Genomic DNA, 26,082 nt, shown 5'->3' with positions numbered 1-26,082 from the left:
ATGCTCTGGGGTTAAAAAAGAAAATAAACCAACAAACAACAAAATAACTACAATAACAAAACACAAAACAAATCCAAAAAAATAATATTCAAATTCCAGGTGTTGTATAGTATTAGAGAAACAAGAAAGACTAATGATCTGCATAAAGGCAGCAACTTGGTTAGATTAAATGGCGGAGTTTAGATGCAGAAATTCATTGTGTTTGCTGTAGAAGGCTGCAGGGAAGTAAGGAAATTAAATGACCACAAAAGACAAGGGATTGTAAGTGACACGGGCTTAAAAAAAAAAAAAAAAAGGCATAAAAAAAAAGCAGAAGTAGGACTAAAAAAGCATGGAATCACAGTAGTCAAGGTATGCTAAGACACTTGAAATTTTGGTGCAAATGGAACAAAATAATTTTCCAAGAATGGCATCCTTTCCCCTCAAATTTCTGGGACACATGAAGTAGTATAGTATGATGTACTCTGTATTACATATTACTGTGGGAAATAACTATCTACTGTGCTCTAGGGTAAGGAAGTACACTGTGGGGTTCGCTAAGGAAGTATACTTCTTCTAGCTCAAGAGAATTCAAAGAAGTTTCACAAAATTATCTAAACTTTCACGTTGCAGTAGAAGTATTTGAACATTGTACTACACTTTGGAGATTTTGGGGCCTATTCACTGATCCAAATAATAAATCAGTCTTACCTTCCTCCATGCTGTCCCTGAATGAACCTGAATGACTAATGGCTCGTGGTCTCTCTTCTAGGGATGTAGCACTGCCACACAGTTGGGAGTCATCATACAGATCAAAAGAAGTGTCTTGTGCAGGGATGCTGTTTGAACGCATCATACTTGGTCCAGGAAGGTTAAACTGAGACAGGTTGGTTGGGCTCACTGGAATACAAGGCTTTATTAATGAAGTACATTTCCATTAAATGAACTTTGGTTCAGCACAAAGTTGCAATGCAGGGAGAGCATGGTTAGGCTGACTTTACATGGCTAAGAAAATGAAAGGCTTTTATTCCCATATCCAAAGCCACCACAGAAAGGTGAAAGAGATGATCTCCAAGGAGCTGGAGTTATATGAGACTAATCCTGTAAAACATGTGGTAACAGTAATGCTGGTGTCTGAATAAACACTTGTTCGTTTTGACAGCCCAAGACAGAAAAATCAATGGGAGAGATTCAAAAGTTAAAAGTTAAAAAAGGAATAAGAAGTTGTTAGTATTTTTTATAAGCAGCTATTTTAATAAATGAGCATTTGCATTTCAGTTTTTCTTGTATGAATATTTTACCAAGTACTGTAAAGACCAAAGCTTTATTGGCATAAGGAGGACATATCTGTCTTTTGATTTTCTGCAGCACCAATAGCCATATCAAGTTAAAATTCTTCACGGGCCAGCTGAATCTCATCAAAATAAATAGGAATAGTCTGGTCACTCATAGTTCTAATCCAGAACAGTATTGATGAATCTACTTTAAGCTTTCACAAAGTCTGTTTGTCATAGGAAGGAAAGCCAGGTTATAGTTCACCTGGACTACAGCGTCAAGAAGAAGCAGCTAATCATCTATCCAAATTCAACCTAAGTATTTGGAGTTTTATTTTAGATCATTCAAGACGTGCCTGAAATTGTGCTGTGAGAGACAATTATTCCATGGAGCTACAATAATGGTGAGAAGGAAAGGACGAAGACAAAATAAATAATAATTTTTAAAAAAGCATATCCTATTACTCTCTGATGTGAATGCAAGAACTATGAAAAGAAAGAAAAAGAAGGTAGTAATAAGCAGAAAATGATAGAGTGAGAGAATCACTGCTCAAAGACAGCTGTGTCTCCTGCAAGTATATGGAAAAAATCCAAAGCAGTGGCTTGCTTAGACAGCATCCAATTTCATTTTTAAAAGTGGCTTTGTTCAACTTCTTTTTCCCATATGTAATAAAGACCAGCGCTTGTATGGATGATCAAATTGCTTTCAAGTGATTGTAACCTACAAATGCTATAAGCTGTGACAGAAGTGTGAATGCTTCAAAGGTTGCAGCAACTTCCACAGCAAGGACCTAAAACACAATAGCTCTTTGTGAACTTAGGTTTGTGTCCAGTGCTGTGCAAATAAATGGTTTTCTATAAAGCATTACAGAAAAAATAAAATTATTAATAAAACTAGATTTGGGTTGTATTAGCCTGAAGTAAGATCCAGAATAACCAAATCTAAATATTAACCTGCAATCAAATAAACCTAAAGTGTGACTCACATCCTAGAATATTACATTCTCTTAAAGGATAGGACTTAAACTGGACCTAATGCTATAGCTAGGTCCAGCCACTGAAATGAATTAGAAAAGCCTGCCTCAAAACAAACCTGTACATAAGAAGAAAAACAATGCTTAGCATCTGGGTTGAAATCCACTAAAATAAATGGAAGAATCCTACTGTCTCTGTGAATCCTCAGATTGGCTAATAGAGGAGTAGCTTTGATCTAAAGGCTAATTTCCTACTCTGCCTCAGATTTTTGTCTCCTTGAGCAAATCACAGAAAATATTTTTTTTTTTCTTTCTTTTTTTTTCTTCTGTATACAAAATAGGAGGTACCCTCACCTACTCCATGAAAACTTTGGTGAGTTTCTCTCCATTACTGGAGTACCAAAATATGGCAGTAGAGATGTTAAAATGAATGATCTAGTTTAACAAACTAGGATATATGAACAGTTGAATTTTATGGTACTATTCTGAAGTGGGAGAAATGGTGAAGGGAAATAGCATTTACCCAGGTTGGAAAAGTGATATTTTCCAGTTGCAGATGAAGACATAGCTGAAGGAGAAACAAGCGGGGACTGACTGCCAGTGTCTTGCAGGCCTCCAGTTGAATGGGAGCGTAGCCACTCCTTTCCTTCCTCCTGACTCGTCTGCCGGGACGATGGAGTGTATCTGAAAAACCACAGCTGACATGCTCAAAACAACGACGAGGTTTGGAAAGAAATGGGTGTGACATAAATATACTTCACTGGTTAGAGAAAACATAACCCTTGGAATGTATTGAGTCTAATTAGTGAAGTGATTATCACCAGGGATTTTACCAAAGTAATGTTTACTGTCCTGTTAGAACAGAAAAATATACAAGACTTGAAACCCCTTCAGTTTCAACCCCCTCCCCAAAACAGTATTCCCTTTCTTTGAAGAGATATGATGATAAACCATAGAAAACAGACAACTGAGCTGGCAGGAGAGAACTGCAAAGCTAGCGGAAGTATATAGGGTGATGCAAAAGCTTAGGAGCTGCATGGCTAGGATGGGCAATGCACAGACTAGAAGCCAAGAAAAGTGAGTAGCTGCTTATGAAATGATACCTGCCACATCAGGTGGGCAGTTGGTTAAATGAAGGGAGTGAAACAGATCAACAGCTCTGAAAAAGCAGTTTGCATTGGTAATGACAAGCACTTGTGTTCATATGCATGGCCTGCTTGACACTGTGTCCTGCCCCAAATTTGGGGGAGGGAAAGGGACAGGAAAAATTTGCAGAAACAAGCTATTGGGAAGGAAGAAATCTGGAAATCAAAGCACTGATTGATTGCTTCCTATGAAAATCTAATAAAACATGTGCAACTGCCACATGGGCTAAGAAGGAGAACTGATAACTCATTGCCCCAGACTGTTTTGGCAGGGCTGGAAGAAGGGCAATTCTGGCAGTGGTTAAACAGTAAAATGGGCAGGTAGTGTGGGTATTAACCAAGAGACTGTTTTCAGAAATGTCTGCAATAGCCCATGTCAATTAGCATTATATCCTGCAAAGAAATGAGCACCTTCTTCAACACTGTCATGAGATATCAGTGTTCCCCAAACAGCAGAACAGAAGGGGCTTTTGATATTCTGGCCTCAGGCTCATAAAGCACAAGTATTTCTGCTTAGAAAGCAGATTGAATGAACATTCTAGTTCTCATGTTGTGCTTGGGGTTTTATGCAGTATTCTAATGCATTAAAACATCTTGTCCTGATTAAATATTTATTTCATTTCTCCTTTCAAAAAGACAGCAATGATCTTTGCTTCTAAATGTGGTGTAGAAGAGTTATCTGGTGGTTATCAGATCAGAGAGATGGGAAAAGGAGAATTCAGGATCTAGGTCTTGGGCGGGGGTCTCTGTACATTAAATCAAACTGACAGTCCTTCTGGAATTACTGATCAGGTTTGTATGCCTATAAACTGTTTCTCCACTCCATTTCACTTTCAGCTTTCAGCCACCATTACAGTCTTATAGCCACAAACCTCAGTCATTCCACTGTACCCTTGTTGGGTCCCCTTTATGCCTTCTTCATATCAACCACTGTTTCCATTAGTCCAAAGTGATTGTTTAGGGCTAATGGGAAAATCAATTAAATTATTTATAAGGAAAGGACAATGCAGAAGAGCACTATCTTAAATTTTCAAAAAATACCGTTTTTTTGTTTTTTTGTTTTTTTTTTAATAACGTGAGATTTTAGCTGTGTAATTACAGTGACTGGAAGGCTGCAGAGTGTCTGTGTGCATGCACATATACCTTTGCTTGCCAAGTCTACTTCCTGGATTAAGGACATAAGCTCCCATGCCTGATGAGACAAGATAAATTACCTAATGATTCCCTATTTTAAACATGAAGAACAGAAGTGGGCAGATGACTTCTGTTTTCTGTGTTGAAGATGGCTCTAATTACTGGGGAATTAATAGCAGAATGGGACTCAACATTGCTAGGTAGGGACCAAGATGAGTAATTGGAGTAGGGATCATTTTGTCCTTACAAATCTTGGATACAAAAATAATATTTTCTGGATTTACACTTGAGTAGGTCTTCAATTCAAATTGCATGAGTGTTTGCCTTCAGAGTTCAAGTTCAGATCTACCTGTTAAACTTTGCTTTTCTCAATACTTTCAATAATTACATTGAATTGCAAAGATACCTTGTTCTTTCTTTTAGATCTCCAGGATCAAATGCCTCCTAAGATTCATCCCATAAGAAAAGTGTTCTTAACAGTATTTGCTTTCCAAGATATATCTCAGAAGGAAATTTATTCACTAAGCAGACTTGGAAAGAAAAAGTCCACTGTCAAAATCTATGCTTTTTTGTTTGTTTGTTTTGTTTTTGATTTGAATCTAAGTATGATGAACTGTTCTAAATAGAATTAATATAATGAGAAAGAAAGTGAAAGTGTAGAAAAAGTTACAGTAAAACAGAGAAGCAGCAGTCATGCTCAAAAAATGTATATACCTTAATCCCTTTTTGGGTAGTGTATTTCTGTCAAGCTGCATGCTGTTAAAACAAAAAAAATCCCTAAGGACATACAGTAAACAGGACTGTTCAGAATTACAAATTTTAAAGGTCTAGATATGTGTGCATAACAGAATGTCATTTAATGCTTTTTAATGTATCTTTCACAATAAATTCCTGACTCATTGAAGGGGACAAGAGGACACGGACTGTCACACGTTCATTTTTCAACTAGACAAGCTCTAAGCTGGGTCAATAGCAATTTGGAGACTGTCCAAGTCAGAAGGAAGTCTTTCCCTACCATTCCTATCCTTCCTGCGGCTTCTCCCCACAATCTGTGCAAGAATCATATGGTCACAGTATGAATCTTTATTTTTCACAGTTTCCTATGATGCACCAGTAGATTTTCAAAAGAGATGAAGGTTGTGGCACCTGCTAGGAGACAGCATGGCCTTGCCAGAAGCCAAATGACAGCTCAGCTTGAAGAAATGAGTGCTAAATATACAGACCCTTGGCTTTCTGTTGCTGTGGAGCTCACAGAGTGAGGTCATGGTCTGGAAAATGAAAAGTGGCACCAAAGCAACGTTGTTCCATATTCATGCACAAACAGTGGCAGGGCAGCTGATTATCAGGGATCTACAGCTGGAGTTTTCCTAATTCAAACCCTATCACCATTAAAGAGCTGCCTAAAAAGGCTCCCCCTAGTCTTCGTCATGATTGAATGTAATGTGGGCATTCCCTCAAAGACTTAGCAGATCAGGTTGAATTTGAACTTGTTATCATCAAGTATGTTTGGCAATGTTTTTTTCCTGTAAGAACATAATGTCATGTCACCGTATGTATTAAATAACAAAATGGCTTTATAAAGTTTCTGTATTACATATCATAATCACACCTCTGAGAGCAACAGTAACTTAAGACCATACTTCCTACCCAAGAAAGTTCTCACACTGTTGCTAAAGGTCTGTTTATATTGTACCAGGGGTGCTGGGTGCCCTGCTTTCATTGGACTGCCTTCACCAGTAGATAACAAGCAGGAGCAAAGAAGGGTTGGTAGAAGGAGAACGTAAATTTCAGTGCATCATTCCTGTATTTTTTAGTTCCTTACAGAGAAGAATAGGGCCTTGATGTTCCTTTATGTACCTTTACGCATCTCTAAATTTCAAAACAAATAAAGATGATTATAAGTGAAACAGCTCCTTCTGCAAATACTTCAAACATTGAGCCCACTCTATCTCCATTCCCTTGTTTATTTTGCACTGCTGAAACCATCTGCAAGTTCTCTTGGTGGAAATACAGGAAGTCTTACAGTTCTTGGTTCCCTGCCCCTGCTGTGGATTTCAACTTGGGAAAGGCAAAGAATGGCCATAGTACAATGTCCTTGGGCAGAGAAGCTATGGAATAAAATAAATAAATGCAAGCTAAGGAATACCCAGAGCCAAGGTGATATGGGACGTATAGGTGAGTTTCTGTAAGTGGTTGAGCACACCACAAAATCTGATACATGATGTGCTGTTTCACACCTTAAAAACACAACTATCAACTCTGCCAATAATTCAAAACAATTGAAATTCTTGAAGAGCTTAAGTGGATTTCAATGCATATTCATGGTCCTCAAGACTAAACTGCATTCTAATGAAGTAGAACGGAGCCAACCAGTTATGCAATTAGAAACTACTGCCACTCTGCTAATCTTAAAATGCAGGCATTATTGCCGATGAGACCACAGCAAAGTCCTATATTTCTGCATTCTTACGCACCCCTTGCTGTGTCACTTGGACCAAGCAGAAAAAAAGATACAAATCTGTAATGCTCAATGGCAATTAAGGATCAAAAGAATTAATTAATGATGATGTATCCACATGGAAAATTTTATCAATTAAACCAGTGATATTTCACCAGTTAACCCCAGCAGAGAGCTTTATTTTACAGTATGAGGAACTCTGGCTTATTTTAATCCTTCTAAATTGATGTAAACTGACATACAAGTGTCCTCTCACATAAGGAGTTACATTGCTATAACAATGGAAGTAGAAGTAGACTTCTCTAAATAAATACTGCTGGTGCAAAACTGGCAAAAGTCCTGAAGGACATACACATTTTGCTGGGGGAAAAAAAAAAAAAAGAAAAAAAAAAGGAATATTTTGCCAATATTTACTGAAACTATTTTCTGCTTATTACAAAGCAATAGATCTTCATGGAATGACGTAAAATTTTTCTGGAACAGACTTTGATGCTATATGGATACAGCATTTGACAGGAGGCCTGTGTTTACTGTGTTTATGCCATAGCATTACTTTGTGGATAGCCTGAAGACCAACATTGTGACATCATCTGATCATCTCTGGAGGGATTGAGATGTGCCAGGTGTGTGTGGGCACGTGGCAGAGAACTTGTACACTTGCTGTCTCTGTGGCAGGTAATGGCTGTTTTGGAGGTAGCAGGAGACATAGATGTGCCTTGAGATTTTGGCCTTGTTTCTGTATTCTTTCCAATTCCAACAAATATTTCTTAAAACTTGATGTCCCAAAGTCTTTAACCTAAACCTAGAACCCCTTAGACATCGCCTCATCATTTTCCACTTAGTATATGTGAAAATATATCCTGCCCTATTACATTGCTTCAATCTAATAAACTGTCTCTCACTTCTCTGACAATTCTTTTCCAACCTGTTTAGGCACCTATGAGAATATTATTTGAAATAGCATAAAGCTCTACTAAGTTCAGGATTTCTGACCATTCCTTTCCTTGACTCACAAAATCTCTTTTCCTGCAACTAAGTCAACTTAGTATTATTTAAAATGACATTAATGACAAACCTCGTGTCATCTGCTACTTAATCTGTTTTAACATCCTCTGTATCCTTCCAAGAATGTGAGGTCAAGCAAGCCTTGCCCATAATCACCTTGTTCTCTGTCCCAACCCACCTCCTCACTTTCCTTCAAAACTTATTTAGCCCCTGTGACTACGGGGCTAATTCAGACTCTGCCTGAAGCAAATAAGTGAAGAGTTCATCGGGACCAGTGAATTGGAGATGTAAGAAATTTATAAGTAATCTTTAACCTTTTCATTCCCTTTTAGCATGTGTGCTGTTAGTGATGTTTAGCTATCAAAACACAATCCGTGCTTCAACAAAGAAGAATAAAAGCAACACATCATTTATTTGTATTATTTATTATTACCTCTCTCTTCTCTTTTCCTAGACTTTTCTCTGCATAGAATATATGTAGCTTGCTAGTTCTGTCTTATTTTGTGCTTTGGTCTTTCTGATTTTGTCTCTATATTATGTTAGTATATCTCACTATATAGAGCACTCATTCCATCTTGTGTATGCTGTAGAGTGACCGAAGAAAAAGACTAAGCCTCTCTGAAGATAATTTCTTATGCCTTGCCAGAATACAAGAATTACCACAGGTATCTAAAAGATAATCTGAGTCCCCCCACAACAGTTTACAAAGGAATAAGGACATAACCTTTTGCCTACTATATCTGCTTTTAACATTGCAAAACAATGCTTTTGTTGTGAGAAAATACTTTCCTACGTGGAGGTTTTTCTTTTAAAAAGTTTAGAAATGACATAGCACTTGTAACAGACCTTTGAGAAAAATAAAACTGCAGAAACCCTACTGGGGCTATAATTCCAGAAATGACACCATTTTCTCTAGGTACATATATTAGTTTTGAGGCCAGATCAACATGATAAATGGTTCTCTCTGGACTCAATCATTATATCCCCATATGGACAAATCTGAAACTTAAAATATTGCCAAAGGCAAAGTATTTGGAACCACTGGAAATTAAGTCACTGAACAAATACATAAAGTATTAGTAGCAGGGGTTGCTCAGGAGCTAATGCCAAACTGTTAATATTTTAAATGTGATGTTTAACATCCTCTGCATAAATATGATCTTTGGCATAAATTCAACACTTTTCCACATCATCTTATTGACCTCACCATCCATATATGCAATAGTAAAAGGTAGTGGTTGTTTTTCTAAACTAAATATTAAAGATTAACTCTCTAAGAATTATTGTCACATTCAGTTGATGGCACACAATGCAAACTACTATTAAAAAAATTAAAGGCACAGTGCAAATTACAAATCACTCGTATCAATGTACTGTTAACTACTGCTGTCATCATAGACTATATTGGTAGACACATTTTATAGTACTGTAATTACGTTAGTTAGAGGTGTGATTTTAGCTGATATAGTAATACTCATGACTGCAACATAAGAGAATGAAATGTGAGGAGTGTTTCCATATAGATTTGACCAAGAGATGTCTTGTTTTGTTTTGTTTGTTTAATGTTGCTTTACTGAAAGTGAAATCTTTTCATGGAAAGGCTTAGTACTGAATAATCTCCGGTTTAACATAAAGGGGAAAAAGTTAACCCTGTCTATTTTTCACATGTATGACAAAAACAATTTTTTTTTCTCCTTTAAATAATTGTGCATTATCCAAACAACTAATTTTAACCCTAAAATATTGAAAATATTTCTGACTCAGCATAATTTTCTTTTCTCGATCCAAGGCTAATGAAATATTTAATATTGAATTTTCAATCCCCATGTAAATTAAGAATTTCATTTTTAAATCCTGAAAATTTTCACAGGAAGTAAAAATTACTTACTACCTAACAGAGTTTATTTTTTTCTCCTCTACAAAAGTCAAACAAATGTTCCACAGAAAATACAATGAAAAACTAAAACTAAAAATCTTGGTATTGTTGTGCTTTCTCTCAGGGTAGTTGCATCATTTTATTACATAACTTGAATGGTAAAATGTCTTCATGTCAAAAATGTCTTTAACAGATGGAACAGGGGAAACCCCTTTCTTGCTTTTGTCTGTCTATTCCAGACACTTTCCAGGACTGTGTTTATATCATCTTTCAAACTGTCTCCCTGCAAGTGCAACTGCATTTTCATGTTTGTGTAATAATCTCTATACAAGAAAAACTTGTCAGGGCTGGATATTTTAAGGCAAGACTGTGTGGTCAGCTGAAGCCAGAGGACCTCCAGCTTTGCTTATGCATTGAGCTAGGGGGAAGAAAACTGGTGAGGTCCCACATCTTGATCAGGTTTGTTAGCTAGAGGGCAGTGAGATAGCTTGGGACCTACTGAATACTGGGATGGCAGGTAGAGCTAGTGTGCAGGACTCACTGTGTAGCTGTGTAGATGTGCCATGCCTTTAATTAGAGTTAATTAGACAATTTTCCCCTTTTTTTCTGGTTCTTTCCCAGAACAAGGGAACCAAATTAAAAAAAAAAAATAGGAAAAAAAAAAAACAAGACAGAAAAAGCGCTTGTAAAACCTTAGAAGGCAATTGCTTGTATATCCAATGCCTGCATTTAATTTCAGCTTTCTTTTATTCCTTCCTTTTTTTTTTTTTTTTTTTTTTTTTTAACACACAGAACTAGGCTGCTAATTAAACAGTGTCCCTTTAGGAAAACAGATGGAGGGTTTATTTTTTTTTGGCTCCTGTCCTTTTGCCTCTCACTTGTTTTGTGGTCACTGTATCTATAGGCAAGCTCACCTTTCCGAAAGAGTAGATCTGACGCTTCCAGTCCTCATGAGCAGGCTCTGAACCTCCTGAGTGCTTGTTGTCAGTCCAGACAGAGAGCCATGATGGCTAAGAGGAAGGTCAATAGACTCGGAACTGGTGTGAAGGCTAGTCATGGACTGGTAACTTGGTGTGTCCTTACTGCCCGCTGAAGAGCTGCTCAGGTTTGCAGCCCACACAAGACCACCTGATGTGAAAGAGTGCACTGAGGCGGGACTGGAAGCCAAGGAGTGACTTAAGCTTACAACATCTGCATTTAAGTCCGAAGGTTTACTGAAGAGGGGGCTGCTGCTACCACTTTGCCCACCTGCACTGCCCATGCTGCCTGTGCCCGAGGATGGCGATTCCAGGCTGCCTTGCCGTGCCAAGGTGGTACTAGGGCTGGGCATTGCCGATGTGGGTTTCACACCTTCAGTACTGGGTGCAGAGGCAGCTTTACCACTTGCCTTGGCACCAAACAACCTAAATGTAAAACAAATAGCTTTAGAGAAACTGATAGCCACATCAAACATTCATGGCGTAACATCCTAAGAGCCAAACTACACATTTTTAATTACTGCTACTAAAATCATGCCTACCTAGTTGTTCAATGGCATCTCAAAATTAAATTCTCTTAACCATATCATAATAATCGTTTTTTTTTTTTTTTTTTTTTTTTTTTTCATTAGCAACAGCTCTTATTTTCTCCTATTCAGATGTGCTCTTTGCACATGCAGACCCTTTTACCCAGAGAGGTAAAATAGGAACATTTTTGTCTTATTGCATAAACAGATCACACTTTCACCCAAATTCAGGAATATAACATTCCCACAGCTAAGTCATTAGCTTTTAAACCCCTCACTTCTCAAATCAGCTAAAACAATTGCAACAAATGCTTGCAAAACTCTACACAGTTTTAAAAAACCATCTAGTATTTGTATAAAATTTTCCCCTTTTTCTTTTGCGCAGATACTCATGTAGTCATCAGTCATGTGGTAACCATTGAGACAGAATAAACTGCACCAGAGCTAAATGTGCTCCATTTGTTTCTACGAGCAGTCATGACAGAGGTGTATTTCACATAATTGTTCCCAATAATTCTATAGAAGAAAATTTCTACTCTGATGATGAGAAGAAAACCAAATCCCCTAAAACTGTTGAAATAAAGGTCATGGGATGACTTAATGTCTTACTGGAAATGTTTTAAGCTGCAGTTAAAGTGCAGCTCATAAATTAATGAGAAATAAATGCAAAGCTTATCGTGATGTGAAGTAAGCATGCCTAATAATGTAAGAATCCATTTTACTTATAAACAAGCCCATAAAACTCAGTTGCAGCTCCTGCAGCAGATGGTAACTGGAGATGCTGTTTTGGTAGCTAGGCACGAGAGGGCACTCTTGGCTTTTTTTCCAACAGTGGAGCTGCTCCATCCAAAAGTGAATGCTGATTTATACATTCCAAAACTTTACATAGGGCATCTCCAATTGAAATTTAGTCTCGATTAATATATACGAAGAAAGGTGTAACAAAGCTGCTTGGATAATTAAACTTTTCTAGTTGGAGCTGCTGACAACATGAAAGCAAATACTTTATTAACCTACAGAGCTCGTCAGTTCTCCGAACAGGCTACACCACCACCTGTTCAGGTGACAGACCACACCTGAATGAGTGTTCTATTTGGGGATTAATCAGAATATTGAGAAAGAACTTCTCATGTGCCTGAAGAGTCAGTAAATAACTTATTCAAGCTTTCAAACTGTTGTTATGGGAATGTACTTAAAATGGTCAAAGCTCAAGCAACAGCCATGTCTTGTCTGGGGAGGTCTTTAGGCCTACAGAAATATTTGTCTTGTGGAAAGACATATTATCCTTTTTGCCTTTTTTATACTCAGATCTCTGCTTGTGGGAAAATATGCCTTGAAAAAGCTTTTTGCCCAGTGGATACTGGTTTGATACATTGAAAATCCCTCCTTTATCTACAGCAACTCCAGGAATTCATAGAAAACACTTACCTTCGAAAAGTGGGTGACGCAATATCTGGGTATTTGGATCCTGGCTGCCTAAGACCCGGTGTGGCAGAGGCGCTTGCAGAAGTTGGGCTGGATTTGGGGGAACTTGATAGTGAGACACTCTCGGAATCAGACACGGCCACTTTCTCCTTCTCCTTGTCCGTCTGATTGATACTGACGGGACTGGACCTCCCAGACCCGATCTTGCTTGGCTCCCGCAGTTTGGTGGCGGCAGCACCCGCAGACTTGCTGCTGACATTGGAGTCGATGCTGCTGGTGCTGGAGCGGTGTCCGCCTCGGCCGGGGATCCCGCTGCCACTGGACTTTGACGGGCGAGGCAGGCTTCGATACTGCAGTGTTGTCTTTGAGTTCATGTGCAGGACACCATCATCCTGGTTCTGGGAACCATCTAAGCTTGTCTTCCGCCCTGCGTTGGACTTCCCACCGATGGCTGAAGATTTTGGCATTTTTCCCAGAGTCGCTGAGCCACTTGTGATTGTGGCGCCACTTGTGGTGATTATGGTAGAAGAGCCCATCCCAGACTTCTTGAACCCAAAGGACCCAGTAGCAGTCGATCGCCCAATGCCAGAGGGAGGCTTCTTTCCTTCATCGCCGCTGCTTTTCCCTGCATCTGATGGAGAGCGCTGAATGGAGGCTCCTTTCAGGGGAGTTTTCACTTTTTCTGAAGCTTTAGCATCATCTGTTTTTCCTAAATAAAAGTATATTTGAAAAGGTCACTTTGGTTGAAGCTGTAACATCTCCATATTTACTATTTCAAAATGAAAAGAATAAATAAACAGAAATACTACCCTAAGAAAACAGACCAGCTTAGGACTCTGTAGTACCCCATAAGCAGTCAGTAACAGGTACAATACATTAAAGTAAGCATTAAGTATTACAAGCCTGACATTCTCCTGAGAATTTCCAGTTTCTTGCATAGGAAGAGAGTGCACTTGTAGAAAATATTCCAGAATGGACTACAAGGAATTTTATCTGCTGTGGGTTTTTTTGTTGTTGTTTGTGATTACTTGTTGTTGTTGTTGTTGTTCATATTAATAGTATTTCTATATGTAAGAAATGCTAAAAAAAAATAAAATATAGTGTATGTGTGTTGCATTGTGCATTGTGTTGTATTGTGTATAGTATTTCTATATGTAAAAAGAAATACTATTTGAAAGTAAAATATGAAATATAGTTAATATTTGCAGAAGAATAATTATGCATGTAGAAATTAATGGTACTTATCGAATTCCTTGGTTGTCATTGATATATATATTTTTTTAGCTTGTAACTAAATTTGTTCTGTTGTTAGTTATAAAAATTGCCAGAGAGAGATTATGTTGTCATCGTATGAATCTTCTTGATCTATAATGATATCAGTTATAGGAGTTAATAGTCTTTGTCATATTCTTGATGTCTTTTCAAAATTTTTGATTTTCTGAGAGGCTGTCTTCTATATGCCTATATACATGTACCATACATGTATGTTCTACATAACATATTAATAACTTATTAATATTAACATATTAATAAGGCATTCAGAAAGGTTTAAATAAGATACCCTCTTCCATCTTAAAAGAAGATGGCAGACAAAAATGCCTTTTCTATTAAATAGTCTAATTTCTATTTAAGCATCTATTGTATGCTCCAAATAAGGCACAAATACTTAGCACAACAAAGTATTTAATTCATACTTCAAACAATTACAAAGTTTTGGAGGTAAATGGCCTGATTTATCTTAAGGAACCAAACTGTAATGAAGAGCAACACCTACAAGTCAGAAATAAATCCACTTGTGTATTTATACAGTGCACATTTTATGCCACACAAATACATGCACCTACCAAGATACTGATCAGACATCTACACTGCAAACACACAGACTATTAGGATATGCTTACAAATTTAAGGCTTCAGTTCTGTTGTGCACACTGGCTGCTCATCTTCAGTAAAACGGAAGACCTGGAAAACTTAGCTTGGCTTTGGCAACCCTTGTAGGATATCTTCGTTTAATTGCCAATATGGGGTGTAACTACTGTAACATTGACCACTGCATTGATCCCTGGAGATCTCTCAGACCAGAGAATAACCAATATTTAGTAGTTCCAAATTGCAAAGAAACAGAAGTGACTTACAAAGGGAGGAGCTCCTGGTCAGTTACTGTTACAACCAGGTGTTAATACACACTCATTAAGTGTTTGGTCAGACCAAAAAAAAAAAAAAAAAAAAGTGCTAGAAAATGTCCTACAAAGGACTGATACTGTCCTAGTAAAATTATGGATTAGAAGGTCTTAAGAACAATGGCTTCCACTAACTTTGGACTTTTGCTGCCAAAGTAGATTACAAGAGTGACTGTTACTTCTGAGAGACCTTTCAGAACGTAAGAAACCATTTAGTACTAAATAAAGTCTATAAAACACATATATTTTTACAAGTTTTATTTCTTAAAAATGGACTATAAAATACCTACTGTATGTAGAACACAAATCCAAAAATTCTTTCAAGAATTCCATAATAGATGTTGATGTACTTATATGATAAGAAAGCAAAATGTAATCACAGTTTATGCTATAGATACATTTGTATTTAATTAATAAATTATTGGTATGCAGTGTAGTAAAAAAGTGGTTATAAAGATGAATAGTTTAGTACATTCTGGCAATCTTGGCTTGGAATCATTTGTGAGAATAAATACCAATATGCTTAAATGAAGTCAAAGTTTAAAGCTTAATTTTTAACACAGCAAACTGAACTACGTAAGTTTCCTACCCGGGGTCTTGAGAGCACTGGTTCCTGCTTTGTGCCTGGACTGAGTTGCTCCTACTTGTGCAGTCATGCCTCTCCTCCAGGATCCAGTCTGTGAAACAGAGAGGGATGCTTTCTGACCCCCCTTCTCTGACTCTTCAGACAGCCCCAAGGGAAGGCCTTTCCACTTGCCACTGCTGTCTATGCTGCTGTCAAAATCTTCCTCTGGTTTCTTCAGCTCTTCAGTGCTGCCCCAAGTTTCGCTGTCTGTAACTGAGCGCTTCTCTGAGTCTGTCTTCAGCTAGAAGAGATTTGCATGAGAAGTGGTCAGTCTCAGCATCTTCAATACTCACTGCTTTCTTAAGTCTCAGGAAGGAAGGAGAATAAGCACTTATAATAAGATTTATTTGTACTGAGGGAAATAAAAACTTCCCATCTAAAATGTTAGCATCTTGATCATAAAAATTTTAAAACTCCTACTTTGGGAAGATATTTTCCTTTTTATTTTCAGAAGATTTCTACTCTTCCCTTCATAGCTAAGCTGCAGTGAAGTAAAACATAACTTACTCTAATCGTCAGCAGAAATACCCTATTGTTTGTAAGCCCCCTCTGAATTTCACAAGTGAGTCACTGTGCTGAGAAGTTGTACTAAAAGTTTCAGTGTGGAAACTCCTAAATATATTACTAAAATCACCACAGTCTGGTCTCTTGCTTTTACCTACCCAAACCTTCCACTGACCAAATTAGGACTATTGCTCCAGCAGTAAAGGTTATGTTGTACCACTACTGAAAAATGAAAACATTACCAAAATGATCAGTGTTGCAGTAAATGTCTTTTTCACTGGTTTGTCTCCTCTAAAACCGATCATTTTTGAACAAGAAAGTGGCTCTAGTTGATAGAAGAGCAGCTTTTGCAAGCACTACCCCATCAGCAGGATGAAGGTAACCAGCTGGGGTCACGCTCGCTCAGAGACTCGGTCCCATGTGGAGGATGCCCAGGGGGACCTAACACCCCTGTGGCATCTGCTTTCCCACAGCCCGTGCTGATAAGGGTGTGCTGCAAGGAACAGCTCAGCAAGACAGGGCAACATACCTTAAATAGATACATTAGATATCTAAAATGTGGCTTAAACAGAAATACTAGAGACTGATCCTACCTTTTGTGTTGGACAAGACTTGCAGTCTGTGTGCTGACAGCCTGTTTGTTGTAACATTTCCTCCTCTGTTTTCCTGCAGCCTCCTTACCTCAACCTCAAGCCTCACCTGCCATCATCTCATCAGTCCTGTTCCCCTCTTTCCTCCTTCTTCCTTTGTCTTTTCATTTAGTTTACTTACTCCTCTTTAACTCCTCTTTTTACTTACTCCTCTTTAACAATAACAAGTGGTGCCCCAGTCAGGTAGCTCATTGCTTTTGTCTGATGTAAGGAGAGCTCTGACCCCATACAGACACCCTAAGCAGGTATACAAAATGAATCTTGTTCAGAGGAGAGCTATTTATTATTCTGTTTTGCCACAATTCCTCCACAGAGACCCCTCTGTGGTTGCTTCCTAGGCACTGCTGTCATAAGTAGGATTAATACTGATTAGATGACCGATGGAATAATCAGTTACTGTCATTTGTGGCATACAAACTGCAAAGGTTCTCTATAATCTCAAAATTTCATATGTGCTTTGGGAAGGCTTGCACAGATTTTGGGTAAGGATTGGTGGGTAAAGAGCCTAAGAAAACATCTACATATATATCACAGGGTCCTTCAGATGAGAGTTTTCATTGCTTCTATTGTTACAACACATGTAATGTTCCCAGAATTTTTCTCATAAATGAATGGTTATAAACACATAGTTATGCATTTTTTAAAGCATCATTGAAAACTGCATCATCTCCAGAAATGACAAGTACAAGACTTTTTAAAAGCCTCTCTTCACCATTATTCGGCCCAAAGAGCAATGTTAATCCTGTTTTAGTATGTAAACAGTAACAAAATATGCAATTTATGCTTCAGGATACAGCCAGCCTGCACTGCTATGATCACTTGAAAGGACTGCAAAAGGGAGCTCTGTTGTTATGTCCTACACCTGGAGAGCAGCTGGCAAAATCCTCATATATTGTGGTCATCTCAGCTTCTGGCTGAGATTCCAGCTAGTATGGAATACTCTGCTTTCTGATTAATCTGTTTGATGTGAAAACTAATAAAAGTCTGTTCATAGCTGTCATAACATAATGCAGCTCTGGCAAAAGAAAGCAATATTTGAACATGTGTTGTATCTCTGTTTATCACAGAACAAATTGCAAATATTATCAGGTTGAGTATCTGGAACATGAGATCACTCAAATGGAAAACACAGAAAGAGTTAAATAGTCAGCCTGAGATTTCCCATGTGGTGATGGTGATGATGCAGTGGAACAAGTCAGCCAGGACCAGCTGGCCATCAGCAACTGACATGAAAGGGAAGAGGCAGATCTCCAGTTTAGAAACCATGGGAGACCCTGATAGAGTGGCAAAGGCAATGGTAGGAGCTGAAGAATGCTGGAACTTGTGTAAGTATCACTGCACAAGTACATCAGCCTGAAACTCATCTTGGAGCTTCTATTGCAGATTAAAGTAATTTTCCTTCCCAAAGTGACTCTACTTCTCATTTTCTGGGGGAAATGATAAAGATGTGTTTTTCTCATATTGACATATTCTCACATAATTTACATCTACAAAACAGTTCTCTGAATTTCTGACACTGCCTGCATGCAAGAGTCTAAATGGAATTTAGGTTGTCAGTCTTGAATCCTGGATATATGACATCAAATCACTGAAGGCACAAACTCTTCCCCTATGCTGAGTTTTCAGCCTTGAAGTTCCTTGCTAATGAACTGAAGATGCCATGGCAGAGAATACTTTTCTAGTGGTACTCTTTTCTTTTCCTTTCTTTCGTTTTCATAAACTGAGTCCTGTAAGCAGTCTACATCATCTTTTTCATCACTTTCAATTTAGAGGGGAGCTGGGAAGAAATATTGGGATGCCTGGCACAAGGGGCAGGTATCTATCTAAGGGACATTACCTATCTATCTATTTACCTATCTATCTATCCATCCATCCATCCACCCATCTTTCTATCTTTCTACACCATATACAATATATGTTACATATATGGCTTGTGGTTCTACTCTTCTCAGAGCTCTATTTTGATGGTGTGCAGACCTTGGACTAAAACACTTGGATTGGTGTTCATGATTTGAAAGGGAAAAAAAAAATTATGAATCAGTAGTGTCACAGACAATAGGTCATGGGAACATTTTCATTTGTAGTGTTTGCAACAGGGAACCAATCTGTTAAACTTTAAGTAATATTAAAGTACTTAATATTTTATTTGTGGGGTTATGGAAAATATGGTTAGACAAGACTTCAGTAGGTGTGTTGGTCCATGTTCCTGTTTAAAAGACAGGTTAACAGCCAGAGCAGGGGCTGAAATATATTTTAAAGTAAGCAAGTCCATACTACAAGAGCTACAACACCATGGGTATGGGTATGCACAATACCATCTAGAGTCTTTAGCCTGAAATTCCTGCAGAACCAAGCAAACCTAGCAGAAGGATGGGTATTTTTTTATGGCAGGCAACCTCAAAGAAAGCAAATTATAGATGACATTCCCATAGGCCATTTCCATTCTTGTACCTAACTGGGGAGAGGAAGCTCTACAAAATATGGACTCCCTACTTCTGGCTTTTATCTCCCAGTGGAGAAAATAGAAATAGGGAAAGAACATTACAGCCTAGGCAGTTTGTCTCTGATATGTGTCAGATCATGAAAAATGAAAACTATTTCACTTTACGTTGTGCTGTCTGTTGCAAAAGATACTCATTCCAAATGCAATGAAGTGAGTTGAAATGCACTCAACACAGATTCAGTAATGATGTGGGGTTTTTTGGTGCTAAGGTGCGCTAGGGACTCTCCCAGGACAGGCAGGGCAGGGTCTTGCCAGCTGGGGCCCATCCTACAGCTTTCATGGGTGGGACAAGCCCTGCCTGGCTAGATCCTGCCCTGTCTGCCCTCAGCAAGGGAGCAGGGCAGGCCAGGGAAACTGGGACATCAGCCCACAGGTTAGGGTTGGTCCCTACTCAGAGCTTCTCACCTATAACTGTAATAGAGGAACTTATAAAATATGAGTACTTCATTTGCTTTGGAATATTGTTTCTAAAGCTTTTTTTTTTTTTTTTTTTTCCCTCTCTCTCTCTCTCTTTCGTCTTTTCTCCCTCTTACTTTTTTCCTGTCATCCCACATGCTTGTGTGTTGTTGCAAGAAATGGCAATGGAAAGCTACTTACCTGGGCATGGGCATTCTTTCTTGAAGAGGCAGTTATATTGGAATAAGAGCTGACAGATGAGGTGGTGTTCAAATCATCTGTGCTGAGGTTGTCAAGAGTGTCACTGAGGCCACTACTTACTGAGCTGCTGTCATCCCAGCTGCAGAGAAAGAAGCACATCTACTTTACGTACTGTGTATCAATAGGAAGAAAGTGTCTCAAAATCTATAGACACAATTATTTATTCTTCGAGAGGTTAACCAGAAAATTTTCAGTACTATTTCCCAATGTATGGTGAATATTAGTTTTCAGACTTTTAAATTAATTATTCACTCACAATTAATGAAAGACCCAGTTGTCTTTTAAAAATTTAACATCAGCTCTAAGCAAGCAGTAGAGTAAGTCATTAAAAATGTTGTTTCATGCTTCATTGCAATCACATTCAGTACACTGGCAGGGAAATCCATTAAACCTACCTGGTATTGCTAGCCAAAGCATTATTAATAGGTTGGAAAACACCTGATGGATTTCCAGGCTACAGAAAAATAAAAGGAGCATTTCTTCTGCAGCCTAATCAACTGTCAGTAGGAAGCCAGTATTTCCAAAAGTTTTATTTTCTTGTCTTAAGCCTTTGTCTCATGGGTGCAATGTCATCAAAATAGGATCCCTGACAATACAGTCACCAGGGTTGACAGAGAACACGTTATACATCTCTCAGGAAACACAGGCTGTCAACTCTTCTGCTTTGGCAGATTGAGGCAGAGATGTAAATGAGAGAAAAGCTACTTTTACAGAAATGTCATCTACCTAGTCTCACAAAAGTACTGTTTTTTTCCATGGAAGTTGAAGTTGGTCAGTGTTTCTCCATAGTGTTACATTACGACTATTAGTTTATTGCAATATAAATCATTATAGCACACAAGAAAAAAACCACCTTGTTCTGCTCTAACCTATGTCATGGGCCATCTTTAAGGTCATATTCTGCAATTCCCCCCTTAAATCTAAAATTCAGTCCTACAGTCTGATTACAGCTGCGTACTATTACTACCAGTTGTTCAGAGCAAACCAGGAAAATATCTGTGAATATTGTTTTGTGAGGTTAAATTCACTTGTTCATGTAAGGCCTAACAGCAGTGACAGGGAACTGCATGCTACGAAACGTGTGCTGTGCTGCACCAGAAAGTTCAGTGCACTAGTCTTGTATCATAGCAACTGCAGCAAGCATTACTTTGGTTTTGTGAACGGTAGAAAATCACATTACAAGTCACTCCAGTGACAAGGTAAATGTATTTCAGAGGGCAAGAATTTATTACAGTGCTACGCTTTCCTCTGTTGAGTACAATGACTAGAAATAAATACAACTTCTGCAACATTGCCAGGTAATATACGTTCAAGTTATTTTAAAATGCAATTTCATATCTAACCAATTAGAATATCAAACCTTATAGATTTCCCACATGCACCTAAGAACCCTCTCTCATTTACTAGTTATTTATACCGTCCACATTTTTCACTGTCTAATGTGATATGGAATTTCAGTGATGCTAAATGCCAGATTCAAACAGTATGCACCACAAAAGAATATACCTTGTTATAACTATTAAAACCAAGAACCTTAAAGACCGATAAGAAAATAGATATTTTAAAATGCAGGTTGGTTTTAGAAAAGATAATATGCCTTCATTAATAAAAAAAAAAAGTTAACAATCATAAGCCAGATCCTATGTATTGGGCACTTGCACAAGCAACATGAACTTCTAATGTATGATCATTCATGTTGATTAATACTTGACCATCAGTTTCCTGAGTCTAAGGCCCTGGGAACAAAGATCAACATTTAGTTCTGTTTGCACGTTTGTTTGTTTATTTTATATTATTGTTTGCTACTTCATTTGTTCTCATTTTTCTCAGTAAGAAGATTCAGATTTCCTAAATTCTGAAATAGTTCATCTGAGTCATAAAATATAAATATGACATTTGTTCTCTACAACTGAAGTTGCCAGATAAAAATGACTATGCTTACATTCTATTATATCTTCTCTGTTGTGTTTCACACTCATCACACCTCACTCACCAGTGGCTTATTAGCAGGTTCTGGCAACACTCATGGCCATCTTGTAAGATACATAGAAGATTACTTTGACACTTCCACTACTGACCTTTCAGAGCCATCACTATATTTGTCTGTAATTATTTCTCTGATGATAAGTGGTCAGAATTTTTCTAAATTTGAGGGCTTTCATCCCCCCCAGATTTCTAATAATTTATATATTTAATACAAATGTATGATAATACAGTATGCCTGTAAAAATAAGAATATCCCAAATTGCTTTCTTTTCTGTATGTCACTTTTCTAAGGACTATTAGAGGGACTGATTCTTACTTGACACAATCTTTTAAATTGTCCTTTTGATAACATACAGTAAAAAATGAAAGCTACAACAAAACATATCATGAAGCAATGAAGATCATTGTACTGTGCTTACTTTAGTGCATTGTCCTGAGTCATTTTAATGTGGCCATGCAGTTAAATCTCTTTGCTTTTGTCACACACCATTTCCACCTTTACAGACCTCTTTTCCCATCTCTAGATAGTTTAGTTGCTATCAGATAAGTTAATATATTTTCTGAATAATGAAGATGCTTCATTTATAATCTGTAACACCACATGCATACTAATTTCTCCGTTAAGCTAAAAAATCTGGTAAAATTATACGTGCATCACCTTGAGACTGAAAACCCATTCTTGGTAGTCTTCAGCAAATTCTCATCAAAACAATACTGACATTATTTATTGTCAGTATACCTAAGGGACTTAACATAGGCTTTTAATATACTGGCTAAGATTTGTCTTTCACTTACTTGTCTCTTTTTCATGCACCCTACACTGTTTATGACAAGTAAGGCTGTTCACTGCTGTTTATTAATGGCTGATGCCGTTTCCCTTCATCAAAACACATTTTAGCTACTTAGAACTTTGGCAAAACCTGTTTTTTGTTATTGTCGGGTATTAGCCTTGGGTCGATTTCTTTAAAAAAAAGTTGTCAGCAAATGCAGTTTTGCTATCTAGGAGACTAAGGCTAAGAGAAAAATGTCTTGTTTGACAAGTTCTGGAAATCTTTTCTTTGAGAAACCCTTGGATCTCAAGAGGAACTGGAGAAGAGCCTTGAAATTTAGCAAGCCATAATCTTCACATCAAGGATGTACCTTTTGCTGTTCCTGTGAGGAATCATCTCAAATCTGGCTAATTTATAAATCTCTTCAAAATCACTCTTTGAATATGCCTGGCAGAGACTTTTCAGTATTTTTTCAGCTAATAGCCCAAAGCCTCTACTCCACCTATACACGTGGCAGCTCAGCTCAGCTCAGCTTACCTCAACCTGCTGTGAGCTGCTGAGGTCCAGGGTTCTAATCAGCAAACTGAGAGCAAGCCAGTAATCCAGCAGCCACTACTCTCATTGTGAATGCATGTAACAGTTTATGATAACATAACCACATCCTATTTTTTGTTCTCTAGAAATGCTTCTTTAATTTAGTGCTCATAAGAGGTCCGCTCTGTGAACTCAAAATCCAATTTTCACACACTGAAGTACATGAACCAAATAAAGAATATTTTATATGGGATAAGACACTATTTTACACAACAGGTGGATAAGCAACAGATCTCCAGGGCAAAGAAGCAATGACACAATCCAGAAAATACTTTCTTTTACCCTACATAATGAAGACCCACAGAAACCTGCAACAATTTTTTCTGGATGTTTTCAGTGATAGCTGAAAGTACAGAATGCAATTAGGTAGGAGATGAATACTGAAGGTAAATGATAAGAAGAAGTAGTACTAACAAACTGTTAGCTCCATGGATACATAAAACTATTCTCCTTTTACAGTATTTGTTGTAGAAAATCAAAGCAGTCTCTTAATTGCAGACAAGACACGGTGGAGGGCACAACCACAATGACTGTTCCTTTCACCCTTCCCGTTTCTATTTTCAGCACTTTCCTTAAAATTGCCTGCTCAAAGAAGTCCACCATAATGACAAGCTGAGTCAATGCCTGGAATTTATTTCAACAGTGGCATATTTCATTAATGTTTGAGATTGCCTCCAGTCAAAGTGGCCTTCGTGTGCAAATAAAAGAGCTTTTCACAAGCAGATCATCAGACATATGAAGGCAGAAAGACTCCAATCAATGTGCTATCAAGTTTGCTAGAAAAGTCTAGTTGCTTCAGTGCACCTTTGGCACAGTTTGACAAGTTGCTCACATTTTTTCTTTGGTTCATTACTGATTTTTGCAAGCAGATGCAGGAGGTGCTGCTTGCTGAATAAAGCTCTACAAAACAAAACCCCTTTCTCTTAAAGCATTCATTTAAGCCAAAAAAATGTTCTCTCTAGGGAGGTTTGTAACTCTGAATTAAAAATAACACTTTATTAGTCACGTGCTTTGTACTGCATATGAAGGACTTTAGAGCACAATACTAGACCTAAGATCCTGGCATGTCTTCCTTAAGAATGAGAAATCCTTAGTCACATACTTGCTAATGCAAGAGGAATTCACATAACCTCGGAGACCTATGTAGAGGCCATAATATATGGATATGGGGTCCAGGGACTTTGAACAAACACATTTAGCAAAACTACTTCTACTTGATTTTTAGAGCCACTCTGTGCTTTCAAAATGTGGCAGAAGGCCTTTAAACACTTCTAAATTGTTCGTTGTCATAGTGGGTATAAGTAAAACAGTGCCCACGTGTATTTCTTCAGTTAGGGGAAATGATCTTAGAGGATAAATCAAAGATCTGAGATTGTGATAGAAAGGTAAAACTCAGGAATAAAAGGAAACTTAACTCCTGAGTTTAGAGTGTTTCCATTTGTGTGTTTGAGGATCTATGAATCCCCACTAAGAGAGATCAAGGATGAGCAACAGAGTTGCTCATGAAAAGAGTACAACACTGTATAAGAGAGACATAGATCTACTGGAAAGTCCAGTGGACAACACCAAAGATGATGAAGTGACTGGAGCATCTCTTCTATAAGGAAAGGATGAGAGAGCTGGGACTGTTCAGTCTGGAGAAAGGGAGGCTCAGGGGGCATCTTACCAATGTGTACAGATTTCTGAATAAAGGGTGAAAAGGGGAAAGGTCTGGGTTCTTCTCAGCTGTGTTCAGCAACAGGACAAAAGACAATGGGCACAAAATGGAACACAAGAAGTTCCCTCAATATCAGGAAATATTTTTTTACATGAAGGTGCCAGATCACTGGCACAGGTTGTCTTGAGAAGTTATGGAGTCTTCTTCCTTGAAGATCTTCATAAGACACCTTGACAGCATCCTGTAAGCCTGCTCTAGGTGGCCCTGCTTGCACATGGGGTTGGATCAGGTTACCTCCAGAGGACCCTTCCAATCTCAGACATCCTGTGATTTTGTGATTCTGTGAGCGGTAAGGTGTTATACCCTTTCTTTGGCTACACACAGCCGACTGATTTAAATGACTGCAACCTAAGATGACGGAGGTCTCCATGCCTCTCTCTGAGAGCCACTGGATGGTTCTACACAATAATTCATACAAACAGCATAGGTATGATAAATGAAATATGAACAATTGCTTTCATTTGTATAGCCTACTTCTGTATTTGCCAAATGGGCTGCTAGTACACTGTTCCACTGCAGCATCTGGGATCAGGACACATTCACTTAAACTGGATAGTTATTTAAATTAGACAATAGTGCCCTAAAAACAAACAAACAAACAAACAAAAAAAAAGGCAAAATCCCCAAATCTAGCCACCTGTGGGGCGAATGGCTACCTATAGTGTAAGAAGATCTGTGTAACTGATGCTCAAGGTATCTACATTGCATGTGACTTAAGGAATCAAAGGTTGGCATTTACATCACTAATTAGTCAGATACATACAATGGGTAAGTAGAAAAGTCTGAAAGTATATGAACGATATGACTTAACCCAGATGTCCAGAGAAAAAAACTTGAACTTAGTACATCTTTCCTTACCCTACCTGTACAAGTTTAGCCTTGCAAAAGGAAGACAGAACTCATTTACCACCAGTCCATGCCATACACTTAAATTCATAAAGCAGGGGAAAAAAAATGCATAAATCAGCCTCCACAACACAGAGTCGCATGTTGCTTTTCTACCACATACCAGAAAAATGGATATTAACATGCAGTCCAGGCTGCTGCCATGAACCATAATTCTTTCTGATGCCCATATTTCAACCCATTTCAGGAGAGTAAGGCAAGATTCAGCCTAAAATA

General features: G+C 38.0%; 1 protein-coding gene across 8 annotated transcripts in view; it reads right to left on the bottom strand.

Annotated features, from left to right (window-relative positions):
* Nucleotides 1-26,082, bottom strand: part of NAV3 (neuron navigator 3) — a 413,471-nt gene that overhangs the window by 47,801 nt on the left and 339,588 nt on the right. For 6 of the 8 annotated variants that reach the window (XM_032199592.1, XM_032199544.1, XM_032199553.1 and 3 more), the window contains 7 exons: nucleotides 19,834-19,972; nucleotides 15,544-15,820; nucleotides 12,778-13,483; nucleotides 10,760-11,248; nucleotides 5,221-5,262; nucleotides 2,751-2,911; nucleotides 691-879 (listed from right to left, as the gene is read on the bottom strand). In XM_032199592.1, the coding sequence (XP_032055483.1) occupies nucleotides 691-879; nucleotides 2,751-2,911; nucleotides 5,221-5,262; nucleotides 10,760-11,248; nucleotides 12,778-13,483; nucleotides 15,544-15,820; nucleotides 19,834-19,972 (2,003 nt within the window). The remainder of the gene's footprint in view (nucleotides 1-690; nucleotides 880-2,750; nucleotides 2,912-5,220; nucleotides 5,263-10,759; nucleotides 11,249-12,777; nucleotides 13,484-15,543; nucleotides 15,821-19,833; nucleotides 19,973-26,082) is intronic. The other 2 variants (XM_032199572.1, XM_032199601.1) reach the window with 2 other exon arrangements.

This window comes from Aythya fuligula, chromosome 1 (genome assembly GCF_009819795.1).
Source record: "Aythya fuligula isolate bAytFul2 chromosome 1, bAytFul2.pri, whole genome shotgun sequence".
NCBI classification, from domain to species: Eukaryota; Metazoa; Chordata; class Aves; order Anseriformes; family Anatidae; genus Aythya; species Aythya fuligula.
The sequence above is the reverse complement of the archived record's forward strand: the minus strand, read 5'-3'. Positions and strand labels throughout refer to the sequence as shown.